The 26,985-nt window shown below is 39.0% G+C and overlaps 1 protein-coding gene across 1 annotated transcript in view; it reads right to left on the bottom strand.

Annotated features, from left to right (window-relative positions):
• Positions 1–6,347: 6,347 nt before the first annotated feature.
• The window catches only part of DOCK11 (dedicator of cytokinesis 11), a 1,858,863-nt gene continuing 1,838,225 nt past the window's right edge, over positions 6,348–26,985 (bottom strand). Inside the window, exons 52-53 of the mRNA XM_044057487.1 lie at positions 24,452–24,590; positions 6,348–6,838 (exon numbers count right to left, since the gene is read on the bottom strand). Coding sequence (XP_043913422.1) covers positions 6,722–6,838; positions 24,452–24,590 — 256 coding nt within the window. The 3' untranslated portion in view covers positions 6,348–6,721. The remainder of the gene's footprint in view (positions 6,839–24,451; positions 24,591–26,985) is intronic.

Raw genomic sequence — 26,985 nt, 5'->3', positions numbered from 1 at the left:
TCTATAACTTGGCTCCTAGAAAACAACATAGTGTAAAGACTTCACATTTTCTCTTTGTCGATGATTTAAAATTGTATAGCTCATCAGATAAGGAACTGAAAGTACAACTGCAAGTAGTCAAAACTTTTTCAGATGATATACGAATGTCATTTGTTTTTGATAAATGTGCAAAAGCAACCTTTAAAGCAGGAAAACTGCAGCTCCAAGAACATATCAGTTTGGGACAAGAATGTGATATAAAAGTACTTGAATAAGAGGTAGTGCATAAATACTTGGGAATTGATGAAGGATCAACAAGAAGATATGAACAAATGTGAATAAAACTTAGTAAGGAATATTTTAGAAAACTTAAATTAATACTGAAAAAATGTAGGAACAAAATTCAAACTATAAACCAATTTGCTCTTCCTGTCCTAACTTACAGTTTTGGAGTGACTGACTGGCCTTAAAATGTGTTAGATAGGTTAGATAGGAAAACAAGAAGGATGCTTCATGCTCACCAAATGATTTATAAAAATCAGTGCATACCAAGATTATATATTCCCCATTCCAAAGGAGGTATGGGGCCTCCTTGAAATTGATTACATGCATAGATCTGCAATCATGGGACTGCACACATATCTGCTGACCTCAAAGGACCCAAATGTATTGAAAGTTTTGAAACATGAAGAGAATAAATCTAAGATGACTTCCCTGCTTAGTCTAGCAGAAGCATATCGGTATCAAGCAGAAATGGAAATTAAACCAAAAGTAGATAAAAATCAGGCGGCAACTGAATGTGCAAAAAAAACAAAAGAAAGAATATAAGGTGAAGGGTCAGGCAAGAAGGCAAGAAATGTGGAAAATGCATAAATATAGCTGCCAGTACAGAAAACTCCTGGAGCAACCTCATGTAGATCAGGATAGACTGCAGGAATGGTTAAGGAGAAGTGAATTTAAACCAAAAGATGAAAGGTTAATATCGGTGGCCCAAGACAGTGGGTTATGCACAAGTTGGTTTACAAAGTTCACTGAATATGTGGGAGAAACAGACAAATGTAGGTTTTGTAAAACAGAACTGGAAACAGTTGCACACCTCGTTGCTGGTTGTGACATACTAATGGCAGAAGGATTGTATACTGAAAGGCATAATAATGTGGCAAAATTGTTGCACTGGGGATTGTGCAAACATTATGGTACTGAAGTAGCTAAAAAACACTGGAAACACGAGCCACAAAGCATCACAGAAAATGATGAAGTTTACATCACATGGGATCACCCATTACCAACAGTTCAATGTGAGAAAACCAGATATAGTGGTCCATGAAAAGAAGACAGACGTATCATTGATCATTGAACTTGGTACACCCAGTAACTACAGTGTCTTGTGTACAGAGAGACACAAAGTCATAAAATATCAGGATTTGTAGGCAGAAATGAGAGCAACATGGATGAAAGATACTCAGACAGTTTCAGTAGTATTAGGAGCAAAGGGTCTAATAAAAAAAGAATCTACAATTTTATTTAGATATCTCACCAATACATATAACTCCATACGAATTGCAGAAGGAGTCATTACTGGGCACATTACAGGTGCTGCAAAGAACACTTCTGTCTAACATCAAAGACTGAAGCAATACTAACTTCATGAACTTTAACCGTACTTTGCTTAGGAATGGGGTCCATTCCCGTCATGGTAATACAAATACAAAGGACCTGAAGAAATTAAAAAAGGAAAATAAGGAAACGTCATTTGGTAAAGATTATTTTCTTGAAGTTATGTTGTACTTATAGGCTAGTCTGTTCCATTAACGGGTTGATAGAAAGACAAAATAATTGTGTTATGTCATCTGGGATAGCCCTGTCTGCATTTTTTACACCTGGGATAATTTGCTCTTTTTTAGTTGTAATACGGTATACCACTTTTTCATACTAGTTGCAATGTTATTTATCAATCTGTTGTGCATCTTAAACATCAGCAAACATTCTACAACCCAGGAATGTGAAATTCAAACAACTATGTTTTGATCCATGCCATAATGATGTTCTATCCCTTTTTACACCTCACTGTTATGGCTTTGTTTGGTAAAACTGATCCTTGTTTCTGTATGATTTTCCTTTATTTGTTTCCTGATCTATTATAATGACTGAGTTTTCATCTAAACGATTCCATCAATTCTTGTGTACAACTTATGTGTTGTGGGAGGGTCTATATTATATCACTGAACGCATAAAAAAGCGAACGATGAATAATCGACCCCATGTAAGCGAAAGCTTACAATCGCGAAAGCTCAGAACAGCAATTTTTTTTTCCCAAGGGAAAAAAAAAATCGCTGTTCCAAAAAAAGAAAAGAAAAAAAAATTGAAAGAATACATAAAGTGTGTGTGGGGGGGCTGTGCCCCCCACCCCCCCCCTACTTAAATATACCAACTCCGAGATCGTACTACAGTACCGAAAATGGCAAAGTAACGGAAGCAGCCAAGCAAATTCTTTCCTTGGGAAAGAATTTGCTTAAAAGCCACTTCACTATTTTTTCGTTGTTTTAAGTTCGGCCAAGACACATTTGATAGAATGTGTCTTCAGTCATCTAATAGGAACCCGTTGTGGAATGGCAAGTATAGGCCTATAGTTATAGAGATATCTTGCATATTCACTTTTAAGAACAGAGTAGGTTTGCCTATTTTTAACAAGGTGTGTTACAATTTAGGATGTATACACTGATAACTAATAGTCAAAGTTATGTATGGTGCAGTGATGCTGAGACTTTCATCCAGAAGTTGGATATATAATTTTGACCTTGAATTCAACATCTGGGCAATTTTCTTATTTTCTTGCTGCATCTTATTTAATTTAAAGTTAATTTATTCTGTGCTATAACATCTGTACTAGTATTTCTTATTTGTTTTTATCTACATTTCTTATCCATTCATCATACTTATGTAGAACTTCCTTAACTGTTTATTTTGTATCTTTTCTATATACATCTTCAGTATTTTTGATTGTGTACAGACATTTTTAATTTGTTGGGACAAATCATACAACAAAATCTTGATGTGGAGCTTTTCATTTTACCACAACTGTCTTTTTCAAGATACTTCATTGATCGTTTCCCTTTTTATTTCTGTAATAATCCATCATGTCTTTATTTAGATTAGTTTATTTTTGGAAGGAGATTTCTACATCCGCATAACCATAACTGGATTTTCAGATGATTATCTTGATTAAGATTTGAAACATTTTTTGAAATATCTTCAGTACTGAAACACAGCTTTGGTTCATCTGTGATTTCTTTGGCATACAGGTATTTTCATGAATTAAAACCAACATTTCACCTATAACTGTAGTCCAGACTAATGGGAAGCACCATAAAAATATATCTAAAAACACCATTGGATGCTCCTAGTTGATTCAACTTTATTTTATAAATGATAAAACTAATAATCAGTACTTTATCTAAAGAGTGCTTTTATCCAAAGAGGATTTCTTAAGATTCTGAGAACAATTAATTAGCTCCAAGGAAATCCCAAAGTTTAAATCAATCAGAAAGTGACAATGACTCAAGAAGGGCTTTCAGCAAGGTAGGTACAAAGCAGAACTGCCCAGTCAGGGCTTGTCACTTCAGATTTTAGATATTCAGAAAGAATCGACATGGTTGGAAATTGTACCACATGACAAATTTCAAACAGTTCAACAAGACGAATAAGAATCAAAGGTAATAATGCCAACACCGTTGTACTTTAAAATTTATAATGCATCTTTGTAAATTTTGAAAACAACACTGTTGCAGGTTCTGGCAAAGGGACTTTAATTTGTACCCACAAGGAGATCAAATTTAAGGTGCAGTATCACTAGTTTAACGGATTATACTTGTAAGTTATTTTTTTCTCTTTTAATCCAAAATAGCAAGACAGAGACTGTATATAAATCATTACATAGGAGAAGTACTTTTAACCCCTAACTTAACCCAATCATACATTATTCTGAAAAAGTATGTGAGAGCAATATAAAGGATTTGCTAGGTAAAAAAATAACAGGTGATTATCACAATTTGTCAGCAGAACAAAGGACTGCTTTAAATCACTGACTGCAGAGATACAAGAATAATGGAATCAGATGGTGGGGGGTGCAATGATTATAATGAATGTCAAAAGATAAAAAGAAAAAAATATGGTCTTTATTATCTGATACTAATTTGTATAAGAAAGTAAGCATGTTTGAATATAAGAACTCATTAAAAAATATAAATGTGTGATTACAAAAGGATGTTTCAGAAGGAATTATACTGGGGAACTGGACTGAATCTTTTTCAGTTGCATATCCTAAGTTAGGGGTATTTTTTTAGTATCCAATATAAAAAAATGAAAAAACCCACTTTTGAAAACAACAGCTTCAGCAAAAGGTTCAGAACCAAGTCAATTTTTGTTAATGAAGATCTCAAAGTAGTAGTACATCAGAAAAATTTTAAATCAAAGAATACTTGTGCACAACTGATGACGTCAGCTCAGCTGGTGTTTTACGTACTGGAGATGTTGCCAATAAAGGCAAACTGTACAGTTGATGATTCTCATGTTGTGAGGTCCAGATTATGGATCCCTTTGCTAGTAGAGGGGTGGGGGTCAGCAATATGTTGGCTGTCCACTTCTTTAGTACTACCCAAGCTGGAGGTAGAGGGTCAGTAATATGTCGATTATCCATATCTTTAGTACCTACTCATACCTCTATAATCTTTCCATTTGGGTGAATATATGCAGTCATGCACATCTGACTGTATGCATTACATATCACAAACTCAACAACAGAAAAAATGGGAGCTGATCATTGCAAGAAAAATCTGCTTTCATTTGCCTTAGGATGGCCTTCACTGCACACATTTGCAGCTTCCAAAGGAGACATTATGATGGAGCAGATTAATATAACTGAAAGCAATTAGTAGGGTTCCAGATGGCATGAGGTCACTAGTGTTATTAGCACTACAACCTATTTATATGTTTACATCTGACCAAAATTCTAACAAGATTCTATCCACACAGCACAGAGTGAGAAAGCCTTGACTGATCCCGTAATGACCTGTGTTCAACTAGCAGCACGAAGTAGACGATGAGACTGAAAATTCGATGATGGAGTAACCATCCTGGGAAGGAATGAGGAAGCCCCTTTCCCTGTAATTGCACCAAGAAGTCCCAGGTAAGCATTACACAGCAAATGGTAAACCCTTTAATTCTGGGGGTTGTGCATATGTGGAAGTGTGCATGCGCATCAGAAATGCAGTCCTAATGGAGTTTAAAAGGCTGCCACAAGTGAAGGAGAGTTAGGGCATACCCACTCCATGGCAGCAGTAAAATGCTAGACCAGCATCCTTGACCTCTTCCAGGATGAGAGTTGGGTAGATCTCCAGGGAGGCTAAGGCAGATCTGGTAGATCCAGTTAAAAAGAAAATGATCTGAGGGCAACTGAACGTCAGTGCCATGGAGTGGAAAAAGAAAAACAATTGTAGCAGACAATATCTTAAAAATTACGTGAAAATGTGTCCCCCAGTTATCTGAAGTGACTTTTTAACTTTAAGCTAAATGTAAATATTTCCACTAGCTGAAATGCATGTTATTGAATATCTCATTATGTCTGTTACATGTGTGTAAATTGTCTGTTTACTGAACTTACTTAGATATTTTAAACCAAAATCATTGTCTTCTGTTAGATTCTGCTTAATATGTGGTCTGGTCATGCTCTTACCATTATATTAACTGTATATGTCAATATTTTTTTTACTTACGTGGAGCTTTTTTCCCTGGGCCTCCGCTGAAAAAAGACCTGTGTCCAGTCAGACTTTCCTGGTCAACAAAAGTAAAATAAAATAAAATAAAATAAAAGAAATAATATCCAAGTACAGATGTCCTCAAAACAAACTGTAAAGGAAGATTAAAGGTAATTGTCTACAATGTTTTCTATTTAAGCACAGCAGATCTTACCAAAGGGAATGTATATACTGATAACAAAATTATGTTAATCTGGGTTAAAGCAAAGAAGAATATGTATATTTCTTTATCTTTACGTCATATAATTAACATGTAGTTTAAAAATATCAGGAAGAGGAATCAGTTTTAATTTTAAATCACGAACTGCGACATTATGCAATGTCTTATGTAAAAGAATAGCTTCTTCATAAAACCGTTTTCATGAACTGTATAAACGTCAATGCAGATGGTTTCATGTGTTTATGATGTCTAGTAAGTAAAGGCATGCATCATGTGGAACTATTTAATATGTCTAAGTTTTATATACACATCTGCAAAAAACATAACCTTACTTCTTGATTTATGACTTTGTTTACTGTTGTCAAACTCTTATGAAAATAATCTCAAAAAAAACCTACTTTTTCAGTAAAATTTTATTTTACATATAAACAAAGCAATAACCGAAAAGGAAGGAAAAAAATGAGCTGCATATTTTACAGTTGATGACCTGTAATGGCAAATGTTATTTTTATACAAATTTTAAATGAACTATATGTAAATAAATTTAAAAAAATGAGTGCAGCAACTGTTACTGTACATAAACATCAAATGGCACCATTAAAGCCTGCTACACCATCATTTACAAGAGGGAAGCATTTCCTTGAAAAAGTATACCGTCTGCAAAAAAAATAATGAGTTAATATTATGAAACATATAACAGTGTACAGGCTGTTTATAATTCAAATAAATTATTTTGAACACTGCAGAATGTACAAAGACAATTACATTGTTATAGTACAGAAAGTGCAGGAGAGCCAAAGCCTGAGTCTGACGTTCCACTTATTGCGCTGAATACGTGCAGTGAGTTCCGCAACCAGTGATTATGAAGCATATCTTCATGGAGTAACTACAGAAAATATGCAAAAATAAAAAAAGTACAGAAGCAGTTATGTTTTACACCCATAATTAGTGAGCATAGTAAATACTGCAGAAAAAAATGTATCATCTAATTACTGGTACTGTACAATGTTACCTTTTATATGTCTTCAGAACTATTTGCAAAGGGCAGCATGTTAAAGAAATAAAACACAAATGATCAGCTGAAGGTTTTAGTGAACGTGTGAATTCTTGTACTGAAACAATATTCGGAAATGTGAGGGCAGCACTTTTAAGGTACTCAGTACTTCAAATTATGGTCAATACAACACATTTATAGTGATAATTTACTTGACCGTGCTTATATTATATGAATTTAACACAGACTGCCACAATACATATCCAAATGTTTATGGCAGTGCTTGGGATCTCCACTCTTTTCAATGACCTAAGGGACAAAGGCTCTTTCCCAGACCCAGTGACTCTGGTCCTAATCAGCACTCTGGGGTGCCTTTTAATGGTTTAACAGCACACTTACAATTCCCTTATTTTCCCTAAAGTTAACCTCCTAGTGTCCTCTATTAAATCATATGCATTTAATTCAGTTGCAATAATGCATGTACATTTCTTTCCATTTCAGCAGGGTGCACTGGTGACACATTTTAACACAAGCAAACCTCACAACTATACTTTCATCAGAAGCATTTGTACAAATTAGTTTGCTATACAAATGACATACAGTTCTAATACATTTGCAAACCAAGCATCTTGTATAAATCAGTTTGATATCCACAGGACATATCATTCTTTACAAAACTCCAGCTGGCTATGCTGGCACTTGCCCATATCATCACACCCCCTTTAACATCATATTACTGGCCTGGCATGTCCATGTTAGGTCTACCAGCTAAGTCCTACTCCCAAGGACTTACTCCAGTATCGCTGTATACAGCCATTTATCCTAATGTGAGCTGGCTTGATATCTAGAAAGTTTACAAGACTGCTTATGCATTACTAGATTATCTTTGAATGAGGATTTTATATTATGGGAAATAACTTACAAAATGTTTTCCTGCATAATGAGTATCTGTTAAACTAAATATTTATAGGAGGACAAAGTGGACTTCATTCATTCATTTCTTCATTCATTCATCCTTTTCTTGTACCTGCTAAAGAAAAGTAATAGCCACACAGAGACAACATAAATGGGTCATATTATTTTATGTGACTGCCTGATTAACAGCAATATTTTCATTCTGAGGAGTATTTGCATATGGATATACTCCAGGACAGCTTACAGTAAAAACAAATGGGCTTCACAAAGGTAGCACCTCACGTTTTGTCACATTTTAGTAAATTAACCACAAACAACAGAAAAATTGTAAACTTTGTTGCTAAGCTCTTCCATGTATATTTCTGAATAGTATATCTACAACTATGAAAGCATGTCACTAGGCTGGCAAAGTGCATGTATTAAAGTGCCTCTCTCTTGTTTTTTCATGCACTTGTCAACTTGCCTTTAATTTTGTGAACTGGAAATGTGCAGATGAAATACCTATTTTCAGACAGAGAAATTCTCCAGAACAGAACCGAAAAATAATATTTACACAGTATGTAAAGTGCTACAATTACATCTAGAGTGTTAAAGCAAGTACTGACCATGACAACTGCTGGACAGCAGATTACGTTTTGCACTTACTACAGATTCAGGAGTATAAAATTAAGAGTATGGCTACATAGTTTCTACCAGATATTCATTGAGAAGTTACAATATGCAATAAAAAGTATAATGACAAATATAATAATTAGAAAGAGAGTTTAAAAACAAGCAAAAGAGAAAACTGTGACAAGTTTACACTTTGCATTCACTGGTGATTAAGCAGAATTGCCTACAACACTTTTAACTGAGTCTGTATACTTCAACATACACAAATCATTAGGAGTTTGGAACAATCACTCCGTTAGGTATAATAAATGATAAAGAGTGATTACATCAGGCATGGTTGGACAATGAAGCACTGGTAGCTAAATGTGGTAATCCCATAGCTATAGTTTCAATAATACTGAAAATGTTTAGGAAAGTCCTGAAGGCTGGGATTAACCTTAGTTTGTGGAAAAATTTATTCCAGATTTTTTTTCAAAATTATAATTATATCAGTCCATCCACTGCACAAGTATAAAGCTGCAGAATGGCATGTTCTACAATTACAGTTATGAATGTGTCCGGCTATTCTGTTGAATTCTTTATTTTATGCAAAATGGTTAGTTATGACCCAATGAGTGCGCCGGCCATTTTTTTGAACTTTTTACATTTGTTTCTAGTATTATGTTTCTTCAGCAACAGTTAGCTCCGTTGAGACACATAAGTTAAGAAATGGGTAATACAAACTGCATGTGAAGGAAAGATAAGAAAATGACACTAAATGAAGTTGACATTACATTTCAGAGGATATTAGCATCAGATCACCAAGTGGCAAAGAAAATGAATGCAGTGAAGCGAACACTATCAATGCAATAAAAAAAAATTCAGCTCATTTGACAGACAGGGAAAATGTTTCAAAAAGAGATACAAGTAACAAAACAAGCAGCAATATCAACCCATTTTAGAAGAATGCATCAAGTAGTGCCAATCTAATGAGAGGAGCCTACCAAAATGCAGGAAAAATTATATAGCATTAATTAACATAAAACTTTTAAGTAAGTAATGTTGATAACAACATAACAATTGAGGTCACTGCCTTTGATAGAGATAAATGATAAGTCTGCATTTGGGTATGTAGACACAGTAAATTAAATTAATCTAGGTGCTATACCAGAAGAAGTTACAACAAGCATCATAAAACTTTAGAGAGTCTGTATTAGTGTAGATATTGTTGTTGAATTATCTAGATATGGGACACCACTGAAAAAGCCAGACAGATGTATGAACAGATCCCTACATTTAAAAAAATGTGGACTAAAAATCTGCACTGTTAAAATGCCTTGTTTTCTATTTTAAACTAAAGTTTTTTGTTTTGATTTAAAGAGCTCATGTTAAGGTCCAGTATAAGTTAAATAAGGATAGCTTTGAATCTATGAACCTATGAATTGTAGCTAGTTCAGTACTATAAAAGCTCTATACCCATATATGAGTCCTCTCTTTCTTTAAAGATTCATACTTAGGCAATCATAGATCAACCAATGTAGGCTTAGCCAATGATGTCATAAAAGAAAAGCTCATGAAGATAAGCTAATAGCTCACAGGACGATGGCAAGAGATAGACTTAAATTAGATGGCATACATAAAGCCACTCCTGCTGTTTTGGTAAATGACATGGGATCTTTTACAGCCACCTGATCTACCAGCAATTCAGGCTTCTGCAACCATGGTTTAATGCCTCATCCAATTGAGGGAACCTTATGAGTTTTGCATGACCATGCCGCATTACCATGATTACCATGTCATGTGGTGCAACCTTGCTTCCAGACAATTAGATTAGAATGTAGATGTCAGAGATGTTAGATCACATTTCCTCTCTTTCTGCATTTATTACACTTCCTAATATGACTCCAAAATTCACCACCACCACCAGTCAGCTTTCTGAGTATTATACCTGTCCCACTGCATTTCCCACTTATCAGAAGATAATACTGCAATATCCCTTTTCTCACCATCAATGCAAAATGTCCTTTGATGTGTACATTCCAAAAAACTTGTGTTATTATACTGCTGAATGGCTGCAATTGTGAAACAGTTGAAAGGTGTGCTTTAGATGGTGCAGTCAACTACTTCAACAATAAATATGTTAAAGAAGATAACATAAACTACTTTATTAATTTACAATCAAAACAAAACAACCCAAAGCAATTATGACCTACAACTAATGACTTGATAACCCCAGGGGAAAAATGGTTACAGGTTGCCAGATGCCATCTGATGAACCAAGCAATAGGGAAGTACCCTGGTCTTGATTATTTGATAAGTGACATTTTTTCTGCTTATAACTGAAGTAATACATTATTCGATGCTGAGATCCTCTTACAGTTCAAAGGCTGTATTAATTCTACTGTGTTAACGAAGATAGTCTGTGTGCAGTGGACAGCACTTTTAAAAAGATGGGTCTGCTATGGATGAGAGACTATAACTTCCAAATGCAATTGTGTGTACAGCATAGTTGATTTAGACGAATGACAGGAAGCAGATTTTACTGAGAAGAACTGTAACATTTTTTTCTTTGCATATTATAATTATGGGGAAGCAGCATGCAATATTTTAAATAATCTCACATAAAACAGTCAGCATAAAACTACTCGATATAAAAAGATGACACACAGATCTTAGCAAAGAAAAAAAAAGGTGGTGTTTGTTTCAGTTTAACACTGCAAAACATGCCTTCTTCTTAATATACCACTGATAACCTTTTCACATCAGTGGTGCACACTTGGAAGACCTGTTCATTTCACTACTGGTTTGCATTAATCTGTCAATGTTTGCTTTAATGTATCCAGCCATGTAGAAGCATTATTTTGACTGAAGCCGTATGATGTACTTGTGCACGTGTGTAAGCTAACACTAAAAGGTATGCAATTTCTTCTTCAGATAATGCTATTGGATAACAACAATGAATCATATTAACAGAACAACAAACCTTAAGAGTCATGGCTTCTACCAAGACATTAGAACTGAAATCAGACAGAGCCACTGGACCCCAAAATTTGATAAAGAAAGTAAAAGGCAATTACTTGATTGATTGTGTGTGTGTGTGTGTGTGTGTGTGTGTGTGTGTGTGTGTGTGTGTGTGTGTGTGTGTGTGTGTGTGTGTGTGTGTGTGTGTGTGCATGCTATTTAAGAAGACTTACTAAATAACAGAGATGGACAGGTGATATGGTGTGGCTTCTGTGAGTTCTATATTCATAGGTTCATATGTAGGTACTAGGCTATCAGCCCTAGGACCTATATAAGCCTAACCAAAAAGGTTCCCTGGCTTTCACCACCAAAGAAAATTTTTTTCTGTGCCTCTGTCTAACAGAGCCATAGAAGTGATCCCCAGGGTGAATTTTCAATTTCCCATCCAGTCGTCAAGGTTTTTCTTAAAGAGGGCCAATGAAGAGCTTTGCTTGATATGAATCAGTAGTTTGTTCCAGAGTATGGGAAGTCTCTGGAACTGGAATCTATCCCTCCAACATGTTCTGTTTATTGTGGTGACAAGGTTTAAGTCCCTGGAGAGTGTGGTTCTGAGAGATTGGAATTTCTTTAAGTGTAGCATGTCCCACAGCTCTGGGTTTGACATAGCTTTGTATGTTAGGCAGAGATTGCCTCCGAGTAGGCCACATGCGATGGAGTAAAGCTGGAGTTTTTTGAGACGGTCTGCGTATGGCATTTGTTTGAGGCCGGTAATCCTCTTAGTGAGGTATTTCTGTGGCATTTCCAATTGTTGTAGGTGTCTTGTGAGATACATGCCAAATGTGGCATTGCACTCTATAATGGGTCTGATGAGGGATGAGTAGAGAGGAAAGTACAGTTGTGTACACTTACCATAAACGTAGATGTTTGAGTGCATTCACTGTTGCAGTCATCACACTTGGGTTATCTGGTTGCAGGTAGCTCTCAATCAGCCCGAATACCAGAGACTTAGTATTTCTGTGTCAGTTACTGTCGCTTCAGTACTGACGTCAGGTCATCAGGGGTATAAAAACAGGCAGCCGACACCATTACATCAGTTTTTCTTGCCCCAAATGTCAGGAGCCTCCCAAACAGGGAGCAAAGTTATGGTGGGAAAACAACACCAGTAAAAAGTAAATACCAATAACCCAGTAAGGGGTGAGTAATAGGCATAGGGAGGAGAGAGAGACAAGGGGGCTGGAGGGTGGGAAACCAGGACTGCAACAGTGCATACACTTGAACACCTACATTTATGGTAAGTGTACACAACTGTACTATGTTCTCCGTGTTTCACTGTTGCAGTCATCACATTTGGGTAGATTCCCAAAGCTGAAGAAAGGGTGGAGGCAGTCAAGAAGAGCTGGGGCTGGCTAGTATGCCCTGCAGGACTGCTGTGGCAAAACCCACCCTGGATTTGGAAAAGATAGGTAGGTGGTAGTGCTTGGTGAAGGTGCGTACAGAACTCCAGGTAGCAGCTTCCAGAATGTCCCTGGTAGGGACGCCCCTGAGGAATGCTGTAGAGGTAGAAGTAGCCCTGGTGGAATGCGTTCTGACCCCCTGAGGGGTTGGTTTCCCATGGTGGTTGTAGCAGAAATGGACAAAGTGTGCTATCCATTTGGAAATTGTTTGTTTTTAAATGGCCATGCCCTCTGCTCCTGGTGCAAAACTGACTAGTAACTGGTCAGATTTCCAGAAGGCTTTAGTCCTTTCCAGGTAGAATCTGAGCTGCCTATGCACGTCCAAGGAGTGCAGGATCCTTTCCCCTTTATTTTGAGGATTAGGGAAGAAGGTTGGCAGATGGGTAGATTGGTTGAGAGCCACACTGGACACCACTTTTGGCATTGATGAAGGGTTATTCCTGAGGGAGACCCTATCAGCCATGAAAAATAATGAGGAGTTCCACAGCCATAAGTGCTTGTAGGTCAGAAACTCTAATAGCTGAAGTGATGGCCAGAAGCAAGGCTGTTTTCCGAGAGAGGAATTTTAACTCTGTGGATGCTGTAGGCTCAAAGGGGGGGGGGGGTAGCATGAGCTTTTCCAGTACAAAGTTAAGGTACCAAGCAGGGGTGGGTGCTCTCCTTGGTGGCCTTAGATTGTTTGCCCCTCTCAGAAACTGCTTAATGAGAGGGTGAAAGAAGAGAGGTTGCTCAGTGTTGTAATGAACCGAGATGGCAGAGGCATGGATCTTAATAGAGGAGAAGGATAGGCCTCTGTGTAGTAAATCTGCTAGGTAATCCAGAATTAGAGGAAAGGAGGGTAGTGCTGTGTCCTCGCCTTTAGATTGAATCCAGGAACAATACCTTTTCCACTTATCAGCACAGGATTTCCTTGTACTGGGTCTTCTGGCTTCAAGAATGACGTCCAGCACCTGCTTGCTTAGGCTGGACACTGGGGGAAAATTCAAGCAATAAGCCCGGCTGCAAGATTCAGGGTTTGCAGATGCTGATGGAGGATCTGTCCCTCCTACTGGGTGAGGAGGGTTGGGATCTGGGGTAGGTGACAGGCTGCAGAGTAGTTGGTACCAGTGCTGGCATGGCCAGTCCAGGGCAATCAGGACTGTCCTTGGTTTTTCCTGTCTTATCTTGAGTAATATTTTTGTGAGAAGAGGCAGAGGGGGGAAATGCATAGATTGAGGGGTTTACCCACTGGAAGGATAGGGCATCCACTTTCCAGGCCCTGTTGTAAGGTGTCCTAGTGCAGAATTTGCTGAGCTGGTGATTGTAGGGGGAGGCAGAAAGGTCCACCTCTGGGGTCCCCATTTCAGGGTTAGGATGCTGAAGGTGCTGGGGTCTAATTGCCACTTGTGTGGGTCCAGTAGATTTCTGCTTAAAGTAGTCTGTCAGAGAGTTTTGTTTGCCTGTCAGGAATTGAGCTTGCAGATGAATCTGCAAGTCTGAGGCCGTGTTCCAAAGGGCCATGGCTAGCCTGCAGAGTGGGTAAGAGTGGGTTCCCCCCTGCTTGTTGATGTACCACATAACTGTGGTGGTGTCTGTTTTTATCAGCAGGGGTCCTGGTGAGAGTAGGGATTTGAAAGCTGTTAAAGCGTGCTGAACAGCTAGCATCTCTTTTTGGTTGATGTGCAGATGAATCTGACTTGGGCACCAGTGGACCTGAATACACTTGTCATCTAGATGTGCCCCCAGCATAGTCTGATGCATCAGTGATTGGGATCTGGGTGGCATGGGGTTGAGTAAAGGGAAGTCCCTTGTTGTGGTTGCATGCTGCTGCCCACCAAAGAAACTCTGTCCTTAGACAAGGTATGATAGGTAGGACGGTTTCCAGATCCTGAAAATGTTGGCACTGAAGACTTTTTAAGTACCACTGAAGTTTCCTTATCTGCAGTCTGGCATATGAAATTAGTAGAATGCAAGAGGCCATGAACCCTAGAGCCTGCAGGATTTTCCTTGTGGATAGCTGGGTTCTGGTGGCCATTTGAGAGAAGTAGCCTTTCAAATAGGCTTGTTTTTCTGAAGTAAGGAATGCCATATAGGATGCTGTGTCTAAGCTTGCTCCCAGGAATACAATCTTTTGACTGGGGACTAGTTTGGATTTCTTTTCATTGATGGTGTATCCCAGGGAGGTTAGAAGGTTCTTTACCAATGTCAGGCGATGCAAAAGCTTTTCCTGACTGTCTGCCTGAATTAGGCAATCGTCCAAATACGGGTAAATTTGAATCTTTCTCTGTCTGCAATAGGCAATGGCTGGAGTCAGGCATTTTGGGAAGACTCTTGGATCAGTGGATAAGCCAAAGGGAAGTGCAGAGGACTGATAATGCATAGATCCTGCCCTGAAACGTAAGTATTTCCTGCATGAGTCCCTGATAGGGATGTGCAGATAGGCTTCTTTTAGGTCAAGGGTGGCTAACCAGGCCTCTTTGGACAGCATCGGAAGAAGCTGCTGAAGGGTGAACATTTTGAATTTTGGTACCACCAGGAAGGTGTTTAGAATGGAAAGATCTAGGATTGGGCACCAAGTGCCCTCTTTTCTGGGTACCAAAAAAGTCTTAAATAAAACCCTTGACCTATTTGTTCTGCAGGAACAGGTTGAATTGGAGAGCAGGGATTGAACTTGGTTTTGTGCCTCTGCCCACTGGTTTGGAGGAAGGTCTGGAAACCCCTTTTGGGGTTGGCAGTGAGTGGAAGTAAAATGTCTACTCCTGGGACTCATTGGTCTTTGGTGATGGAGGTCCAGTTTTTTGCATGATGGGCAAGTTTTCCTCCTAGGGGCACGAGCAGTTGGAAAGAAGTGAGGAGTGGAATTGAGAAGTCATTGTGAATTCTTTATGTAAGGGGGTGGCTTAGCACTCCCTGTTTTTGAAGTTGGGGCACTCCATAGCTTAGATCTCTGCATACCCTGAGACTATAATTTGCGGGTCTGTTTCCCCTGGGTCTAGTCTGAGATGGCCTTGAGGGGGCTGGAAAGGAACAATGTTTCGAGGGGCAACCTACTGAATCTAGGAGGCTGCACTTGCAAGAACTCTTTGACTGTCTGCATAGATTTAGCTTTTTCTTACATCTTTTTTAGAACCTCTTCTGCTTTGGTGCCAAACAGATTGTCCTTGTTCAAAGGAGCATCTAGTAATTTCGAGTTGACATGGTCTGGCAAGGTCTGCTCCTTAAGCCAAGCATGCCTTCTCAGTACAGAACCAGTGACTGCTGCCCTGCAAGATGATTCTAGGGCGTCAAAGCCACATTGCAAGGTATGCTTGCTGACTTGGCTTGCAGAATTCATAAGCTCTTGTAATTCTTTATTTTCTGCACAGTCTGTTAAGATAGCTAATTTTTGCTTAATAGGTTCCATAATATGTTGCTGGTATTTCAGCATGTGAAACTGGCAATTCAATACCCTAATGGCGAGAGTTGCAGAGGTGTATACTTTTTTACCCCATCTGTCTAAAGCTCGGGAATCCCTGTCTGAAGGAGTGGGATTCTTAGCCGTAGTTGCTTTAATACCTTTAGGCCCCTGAGAAATGACCTCTGGGTCAGCAGTAGGATTTTTGAAAAGAAATTTGAGAGAGTCAGGGACTCTGTAGTACCTGTCTGGTTTCCTTGGAGAAGGGGGTAAAGTATCCAGAGTTAGACTGGATTCCATAAAGACATCATCCACAACATCCAGAACTAGAGGTATTGTTAAAGGTCTATGTTGTGGCAAATCTAAAAATTCTCTGAGTCTCTTTTTGGACTGAGGATAGTCTTGGCATTCTCAGTGGAAATGCTCTCTTAAAGTATGTAGGGTTTCACCAAAAGAAAAATTGTCTGGAGGGGAAGCGCAGGGAATGGATTCTTGTGCATCTAAATCCTCATAAGTAAATAAAGGCATGTCTTCATAATCAGAGACCTCAGAGTCGTTGGACTCTTGGTCTGTGAAAGCTGCTGGGGACAGGTCCCATTTTCTCTTAGCAGGGGAAGGCTGACTTCCCCTAATCAGCATAATCAGGTCTTCTGCCATTTTAAGCATTTGATTTTGTGGCAAGGAAGCAGGTGCTTGAGTTTGGGGTATCGTTTTTTTAGGCGTAGCTTGTACTCTTGGCCTTAGAAACTTGGTAATTTTAGACAGAACTGAAGATGTGAAAAAAGTTATCGGTTTGTGTCGAACATCGGTAATGCGAAGAACTTCCTCGAAAGCCAGTGCGCAGCGGCTCCAGACCCATCCAAGGTAGAGACATCCGCAGGTTCTGTAGTCAAAGAAGAGTCTCGCGGCATACCAGACTCCAAATGGGTCTCAGTAGCGGCCTGTGAATCCATAGAGGTGGGCATCAGGGGCTGCGAAAGCCCCTCAATGAGTACCGACAAACTGGCGACTAGCTTAACGGAAGCATCGTCGGCAGTTTTGGACCTGTGCGGTCTGTCTTTATCCTTACGTTTTTTCGGAAGATCAGTAGTCGGATGGCTTACCGAAGCCATTTCAGAATGCAGAGATTGAGAGCAAAAGTATTTAGCGACAATGAGGGCCTGATGATGAATAGTTTGGGTGTTGAACAAGGAACAAAACCAACAGTGAGGTACATTGTGGTCTGGGCATAAACAGGTGTCGCAGTAAGAATGGAAATCTTGGTGTGGTATTTGCTTTCCACAGGCAAGACAATTGTTAACTTTTTCTGACATTGGTTAGAGCAAGAAAAAAGGATCCCCAATGGAGTATTTAGCTTTAGAAGACTTCAGGATGATTCAATTCGGAAACGAAAACTCAGGTAGCAGCTGACCGGCACTCATGCGAACTGATTCTGCTTTGGGCTCCTCGGCAAGAAAGACTGATGTAATGGCGTGGGCTGCCTGTTTTTATACCCCTGATGACCTAACGCCAGTACTAAAGCAACAGCAACCGACACAGAAATACTAAGTCTCTGGTATTCAGGCCGACTGAGGGCTACCTGCAGGCAGATTACCCAAGTGTGATGACTGCAACAGTGAAACACGAAGAACATCAATGACCTCTTTTTTTCTAGAGGAGAACCCTTTTGTGATGAGGTGTGCCACTTAGAAGGATTTCCAGACTACTGTGGTGATGTAGTTAGCAAAAGAATGACTGCTGTCCACCTGTGACCCAAGGTCTCTTATCACACTTACAGTGTATACTGAGTTACCGCCTATGTGGTAGTTCATGGGTAACGAGTTTTTCCCAAAGGGGATGACAATGCACTTCTTGGCATTGAGCTTGAGGCCATGACTTTGACACCAAGCATCTGTCTGTGAGGCCCTTTTGTAGAATGTCTACATTATTAGTTGATTCTATTATGGCTCTCGGTTTGCAGTCATCTGTGAATTTTGTTAGTCAAAGACCTTCTGTGTTGGCCTGCAGTTCAGAGAAGTAGATGCCGAACAGGAGAGGGCCCAGGACTGAACCCTGTCGTACTCCACTCATCACTGGTCTGAAGTTGGACTTGGAGACAGCTACTTTTACTGTGTGGGTTCTGTCAGTGAGCCAGTTGGCCACCCATCTTGTGACATACGGATTTATGCCCAGTTTAGTGGGTTTATCTATAGTTCAAGAGTGGGGGATGGTATTGAAAGCCTTGGCGAGGCCAAAATAGGCTGTGTGTACTAACTTGCCCTCATCTACGGCTCTAGTGACTGCTTCAAAGAAGTCAATCAGATTTAATAGACATGATCTACCTTTTCCAAACCCAAACTGAGTGGGGTCCAGGGTTTGGAGGTTACATATGTCTTTGTTTATAAGCTCCAAGATGATATGTTCCATGGACTTGCAGATCAGGCTGGTCAGGCTAATGGGGCAGTAGTTTCTGGGGTCCATGGTGGCACCCCCCTTTCTGGAGTGGGGTAACCATCGCTGTGTGCCATTCAGCATGCACATAGCCTGAGGTGAGGCTATGATTGAACATGGTACTTAGGTGAGGTGCCAGTTCATTCGGTAGTCCATGCAGTACACAGCCTGGGATGTTGTCTGGTTTCATGGATGCTGTGTTCTTGGCTTTGGAGAATGCAGTCTTTACTTGTTCATCTGTAATTACAGGATCTTTGCATTCTTCTGGTATTAAGATGGGCCCTTTGGAGGGTGAGAGATGGGTACAGTTAGCACTGAACCTATTTGCCAGGATGTTGGCAATATCGGTTGGTTCTGTTTATTTAGTGCCATTGTGCTGTAGCTCAGTGTAGATCTGAGTGTTGCCATTGAGATTCTTGACATAGCTGTAGAATGCACTTTGGTTGTCTAGCAAATTCACAGCAAGCCCTATGTACCACATGATTAGAAATTAGCTTTATGCACTGATATACAACATCCTCCTTTTTCTTACAAGTTAATGGGATGGCATGCATTTTATTATATCAGTCACTGTGAATTAACATTTTAATAATGAAACTTTCAAGATTATCTCTGAATAGTATATATGAAGTGCCTTAAGTGTAAGTTTTGGGTGGTCTGGCAATCATAGTGAGGATTTTCTGAACCACATGCTGATGTTTTATTAGAGGAATATCTTTTCTAAGACCCTCTAACAGTAATACTGTCCCTGAAGGACTCCCTAAGAGTAAGTGCATATTTTTCTACAGCAGTTAACAAGAGAGACCTCAAGATTTGTTTCAAGTAGTATGTCTGAGATGGAATTGACTGATTTTTTGTAATGATACATCCAGTTGTAGAAGAACAGATAAAAGGAGTAAAGGATCTAATTCTTTTTTTTAAGCACTTGTGCTACAAAAGCAGAAGTGCTTCCTCAGTAGAGAGCTTGTTGGTGGCTTGTCCTGCAGTGTCAGTTCATGATCCATTGAACCCCTGCAAATGATTCTTCACTTCCTGCTCCATTTCAGAAAATAGATCATCATTCACAGACTAGAGTACCCTCATCCGTAGTTGAATCAAATACACTTTCACTTTTCAAAAGTATGACGTATTCCATTTTTTTTTTGTTAGCCTTTCTCTCAGGAGAATATAGCAGAGAATAAGTAAGTTTAGTTTCCAAGCCTTATTACCTGTAGTAACTATTTTAACTTTTACTATAATCATGGTGGAGTCTACAAACAATCCAAATACAGTTCAACAGACTGCTCAGATCAGCAATTCACAGGAAGGTGGATAGAAATATAGACGAAAGTTATATATTCATCCCTTGTGAACTATGGATGGCTGAAGCAAAGCATTTATGAACTAACTATACTAATGACATCTAGAAATCCAGTCTACCCTAACTATTAATGAATAGCTTTAACTGGAATGCATGTGATTAAAGAAATAATCCAGAAACAGATAAACATACATTGGAAGACACATTCATTAAAACATATGCAGACAGAGTGAAGTATAACTTCATTTCCAAGAGAACAATATAAAAATGAATATAAGTATACTAAAATAAATAATTTGTTATTATGGCTATTATTTTAGAAAAGGTTGCAATTGCATTTTCTAAAATTTTAACTCAGTTTAATAATGCTAGGCATTCTGCTGTTTTTGTATGCAAAGCAAATTCCTCAACAAAATCTTGGTACTTCTACAGAAAAAAAATAATAAACATAATTGGATATATCGTATCTCTTTCATGATTAGGCCATTAATTCTACTCAGACTTCTAAAGTGTGGATGTGTCAAAAACGGAGGCCTCTGAGTACGGTATATAATGTAAAGTTTAGTATGCATATAAATCTTCACAGTGTAATACTGACCTCCATATGTACTCATTCTGTAGATCGCTTAGGTGACATAGGTTCATAGGTGTATACTAGGCTAATAACCACCAAGGATCATTTTAAGTCCAGCCATGTTTTCCAAATACATCCAAAAGTTTTGGTGCCCTAGAGTTATTTTATGTTTAAGGAACATATGTAAGCTAGGGTATGGATAGTCATGCATTTACAGGCTGCCTCTGTCCATTAGAGACATAGGTACCAGACCAGGGGTGAATTTCCCATCCACTGGTCAAGGTTATGCTTGAATAGGGTTAGGGATAAACTCTTCTTCACATGGCTAGGAAGCCAGTTCCTGAGAAGGGGTATTTTCTGAAACATATATGTATCCCACCAATATGTCCAATTTATGTTGCACGCAAGGTTTAAAGTCCCTGGATTGAGTAGTTTTGATTTTATTTGTTTTGCAGACATGCAAAAGAACCATCAGAGTGGGACCCCAAGGATGCCTTGTATGTCAGTCATGGCCCATCAATAGTCTATAGGAGACAGAGTAGTGAGATGGGGCTTTGTGTTGAACCACATAGGACATGTTGGTTATGGCCAGCATTATTTTTCTGCTTAACTTCAATGGACATTCCAGTTTGTTGCATGCTTCTGGTTAGGTACATACCAAAGTAGGCACCTCACTCAATGATGGCTCAGTTGAGGGCCAAATACAGTGGAATAATGACTTCCATGAATCCAGATGCCATATCCTTGCTTATAAGTTGAGTAACATAAAATGATTTTCTTACTACCTTAGACACCTGTTGGTCAAAAGCCAGGTTACTGTCTACATACATCCCCAAATTCCTGGGTCTACTCTTAGGGATGTGTAATCAATGAGGTAGTTTCTTGAGATAGCCAACTTCCGAAAGGGTACTATTATGCATTTCTTAGCATTAAGTATTAAACCATGGAAATGGCACCAGTTATTTGTCTATGTTAGCCCTTCCTTGAAGATATTAGTATCTTGGGCAGAATTCCATGACTGCTTCCTATATGTAATCATCTGCATACTTGGTCAGCCAGAGTCAATTCATGTTGGTCTTGACGTCTATGAAGTAGATGCCAAAAAGGAGTGGACTCAGCACAAGCCCAGTGGGACTCCACTAATGACCAGCTTCTTTATGGATGTGGAGTCCTCTATTCTTATTTCTGGGTTACATCTCAGAGCCGTTTAGCTATCTAGGTGTAACACAGGGGTTCATGCCTAATTCCATGATTTTATTTGCAATGTGTTAGTCTGGTATTGTATCAAATGCCTTAGCTAGGTCAAGGTAGGCAGTATGTACCATTTTGCCCTTTTCAGTTGCCTTCATGACCATTTCGAAGAACTCCACCAGGATGGATAGGTATAATCTACCCTTGATGATACCAAACTGGGTTGGTTCCAGTGTCTGAAGGTTTTCTATCCCATTATTTACCATTTACTTGATAATTTTTTTTCAAAGCTTTGCATATGAGATTAGTCAGACTTTTATGGATCTGTGTTTCCAGGGTCCATAGAAGGCTGGCCTTGTGTAGAGGAATGGATGACCATTACTGTTCTCCATTTGCATGACACAAGGCCTGACTGAAGGCTACGGTTAGTGACTCCAGTGGTCCTGATAGGTCATGTTTCAAGCTATTTAGGAGGCATCCAGGGATATTACTGAGCCCACTGACGCAGTATTCTTGGCCTTACAGAGTGCATTTAGGACTTGCTACTTAGTGATAGTTGGAGGGGGTTATGCTCAATGGTAATTCTTGAGGGGTAGACAGAGGGGATTAAAACTGGAGATGAATTTGCTGGTCAGTAGAGTTGCTATATACTCCAGCTACATGTAGGGGGCTCCATTTACTAGACATTGTTGTGTACTGCCTTTGAGGTGTTTGAGGTTGCAAACATAGGTAAAGGGCTATTTTTAACTCAAAGTTGGCTTTTATAGACTTGATTTGTTTGTTTAGATTAATAAGAGAGCTTTTTATCCTGCTGGGCATTGCATTACTTAACTTTTAAAATGACTTTCATCCATTTGTTGTATAACCTAGTGATGTTGGGACTGTTTTTTGAGTTTGTTCTAAGCTTATTTCTGGTAGGCATAGTTCTCTCTATGCATCTATTAACATAACTGTACATGACTTTGGTGAACAATTCTGCACGGGCAGCTATGTTCTCTTGGTTTGGGAGTGCTTGAAACTTTGCAAAGTTAATAATAGGACGTTTGTCTTAGAGTAGTTCATAACAACTATGGGGTTAGCTGGGGTCATAGGGTTATTTTTATTTCAGAAGAGACAACTTTATGATCTAACCTTAGCAGAGAGGGCACTGCACTAATGGAAAGAGGGGTCCAGTGTTCTTTCATGTTTGTGAGGACCAGGTCCACTATGTTTGCACCCCTAGTGGGTGTGTGGACAATCTGGTCCAAGGATTTGTATTTACAAAGTCAAGGAATCTCTGAGGCTGCACAATAAGGGTAGTGTATAATTCCCAGTTTATAGTGGGGTAGTTAGAGATACCCATGAATATGATATTAAGTTGAATGGTGAGTGTCTTCAGTAAGTTTAAGTATGAGTTATGGGTTTTCTGGGTCATAGATGGGGACCCATAGCTTACAAGGATATGGTATGGGACTTTGCCTGTAGTAAAGTAGTAGAAGTAAAGAAGCAGTAGCCAGTGGTGGAAGGTTTGATTCCTTCAGCTTCCATTACTTAACTGTGCGAATGTGAGCAAGTCACTTAACCACTTAATCACTCCCAGGCTGAATCTGAAAAAGGTCCACTGAGATCAGTGATCTACCCCAGAAAACAAAGTAATTTGGACATTGAGAAGCTCAAGCACATCATCCTGTTTCACCAGCCTTGAGGTAAGTTTGTTACTGATGTAGATTGAGACACTCCACCTTTAGTCCCTAGTCCATGCCGGTGCAGTAGCAGGCATTGCAGCCTTGCACTGCTGGGGTGCGATCCGCAGCTTTAAATCATTTCACAGTAACTGTACAGATGTCTGCATTCTGTAGGGTGAGAACAGCTAGAAGGGAGTGCAGTCACTTGTTTAGACTCCTGGCATTGAGCAATATCACCTTTAGATTCACTTTGGGTGGTTTGATATGTTGGAAAGTTTGTCAGTTTGGCACTGCCTAAGCAAAGGCACTATGAGGGAGAACAATGGTTTAGCCAATATTTGAAAACTTACAAGTGTTGAACATTGGATGGTAAACCATGTCAGATCCATACTATATGTGGTCGGTATAGTATGTGCATTTCTGATAACCTGGTTGGTATTATGAGTGCTTGTATGTGAGAGTTTTGCCTCCAGTGACATTGTGAAAATATATCTGTCACACACCCTATCAGTGTGCTTAAGAATAAACTGGTTCTCAGTAAACATAAGGCAATTGCTACTTTGCCTCAGGATGCCCATATCCACCAAGCTGGCTATGGACATAGCAGGAAAGTTAGTGTCCATGGTTACTGGCCCTGTCTGGGGAATTAGTAGGTTATTGCAGGAAAGATTAGTAATGGGGTATTTAGCCCAAAGCACATGGGACAGTACTTGTTCCTGTGCAAAGTAAACAAGTTCCTTTTTGTGCAACTGTGTAAATTGCGATTCCAATATCCTAGACAAATGTCCTTCACTTTCAGAACTAAAGACTACAGTGTACTCACATTTAATTCCATCCCCCACTCTCTGAGTACAAACATTTGCAAACGTCAAGCTTTCCTCTTTTTCTTTACCAAAATATCCAAACTGATTATTATTTAAAGCTGCAAATCAGATCACTGTGCTGCAAATTTTCATTTTATTTACTCCATAATTAATACTTCTTGGCTGTAACAGTAATAAAGACGATGAACAGTATCTGTCATTTTCCTTTATCTACATATATTTACTAACCTCCTCATGTATGATATCTGAAAGCTCTTTCACCATGTCTCTGAAGTTTGATTTCAGCCCTTCATGATATTCTATTTGATCTTCCTTGATTAGTCGTTCATTCATATTAAGTGCAATGCTGCAAGCATGAACAAATTTCCTGATAAGAAGGACAAAACATTGTCAGTATGAAACAGAATTGCAACCTTTTCTGAATTAAGCTATAAGCAATACACTCCATGTATATTTCAAATCCAGGGACTTGCATCATTTTACAGAAATGACCGAGTCAGACATGCCAGATTATACCTATTTCAGGTCTCCCTTCCAGTGATGCATCTGACTACAACAGCAAAGCACACACAAAGTCTGAAACTGACATATATAGGTTGCCATATAAGGCCATGGTTTCTTGGGTAATTAAATTCCAGCAAATAGAGTTATGCTGAGCCTACAGCACTATGCACATATAGATGTTGCAGTTCTTTTGCACATAGGAAAAAAACAGGTAGACATAATTAAACCTGCTTCTGACCCTACAGAGCAATGAAGGAAGCAGAGTTTGATATTCAAAACTCATAGCTGTGCACTTTAAATTAAACAGAGTTGATGTATAACTGACAAATCAAAACAAAATAAAAAAAAATGGTGCACGGTACATATCTGACAAACATTACATGAAACTGGCTACAAATTTGCTATCCAACAGGATGACCGGTGTTGAAGCCAGTATAAACTATATGGAGGATTTTCAAAAAGTATACCACACTTATTGTATACTGTTTGTTCTGAAAACTAAGAAAACTAACCTTCTGCAATAAGTGCTTTTTGATTCCCAAAGGCGGTAAATTACAAGTAGCTGGAAGTTAAGTATGCAAAGTCTGTAAAGCATAATGCATGAAAAAATGTACATTACTGCACAATACAGGGTGCCAAACTTTCAAAGCACATACGTGAACTAAATATACACAGCTATTTTATAGATAAAAATGCCAGTACACACACTAATGTACTCAACCTTCAGACTCACTCAGCTCTTTAGACGAAGAAAAGAAATCATATGATCCCAGGGTACTTATGTATTATCGCAACCAGATTTCCGCAGTTGCGAAATGAGCATAGCTGCAGAGAAACGAGTGCAGGAAACATTTCAAGCTGCTTTTGAAAGTCCTTACTACTGGCAAAACACTTTTCATTACTTTCAAGAGAAGGAACAATGCAAGAAATCCTCTACCTGTTTTGCGTGCATTATAGACGCACACTTGAGTTTTCATGTCTGCTACCATTATACAGTCGGATTATTCAGGGAAGGAACACACACAAAATCTGCTCGTGGTAACCTTTGAAATTTATAGTCAATCTTTTAATCGATCTTGAAAAGACACAGAAAAGCTACTTGTGCTAAACATGTTATTTATAAGCAATGTTTTAATTGATCTGGAAAATACTCAACCATTGCATTGTTAATGATTTTACATGGTGATGGTTGGATGATGTTGGCAGCTGATTTCAGGTTTGTTTTTCTATCACAAAGTTAGGAAGGGGGCATGTTCGGAAAAAAAAGATTGTATTATACCGCTCATTGATGTTATTACTGCTGTAATGATGTGGATTGCTGATTCAGTGGTTTTGTGTAACTATGTGGTGGGAAATGGTAGAAATGTATAACAGTTCTTTCACAACATCTGTTGCTATGAGAAAGAAACGTGCAGCAGGTGGAATTGAAATAACAGAAATGATGGCAGTAAAGTGCAGAAACACAAGTACTATGTTTGTTACATTTTGTTGATATTGCTACCAAAAAAATTGTGCTACAGGATCACACATTATACAACATTTCTACAACAGTAATAAGCATATCTCATGATTGTTAAGCAACCGGTATTGCCGTTAAAAATCTAGTTGCGATAAGTACCGTTCCCAGTTTTAGAGTGGTGACTGACAGAGTGACCTGAATTTGAGTAGTGGCCCAGATACCTAACACCATAGGCAGAGAGGATGATCATGCACACCCAGGTGGGGAGGATGGCATGCATGCTAGTGGCATACTCATACATCTGATTTCCTTCGTAGAGGAATGGGCAAACAACTGCATGGTGCTGCCCAAGGTGGCAGGGCGTCCTGCTGGAATTAGCCCCTTGTAGAAGTGATGGGAAGTCTTGCTATGATGTCCCCTGCATGCCCTATCCTTACAGTCTTACTGGGTGGACAAAAGAGTGCAGAGTAATAGGTAAAAAAGCCCTCCCTCAGGAGTGCTCAATCGCTGCACCAGGATGCCTCCATTTCCTTGATGGCTCTTAATGTTGTTAGAAGAAATCTGGGAGCAGGACAGAGGGTTCAGTAGACCCACTGATCGAGGATAGCCACTAATAACAGCTGAAGGTCATTTGCATGGCTGTCAAAATAGCTGAAAATTGCCTTCAAGCTAAATATGCTTCCTTTTTAAAAACTGACAACAAAAAGTGGAAATGTGTGTATGTGTTTTTCTTTTTAATTAATATCTCTTTCAGAAAGCCTGGACTAGTTATCACAACTTAGATCACAGGTACAATAGA

This window comes from Protopterus annectens, chromosome 15.part0 (assembly GCF_019279795.1).
Source record: "Protopterus annectens isolate FY-2018-M chromosome 15.part0, PAN1.0, whole genome shotgun sequence".
NCBI classification, from domain to species: Eukaryota; Metazoa; Chordata; order Ceratodontiformes; family Protopteridae; genus Protopterus; species Protopterus annectens.
The sequence above is the reverse complement of the archived record's forward strand: the minus strand, read 5'-3'. Positions and strand labels throughout refer to the sequence as shown.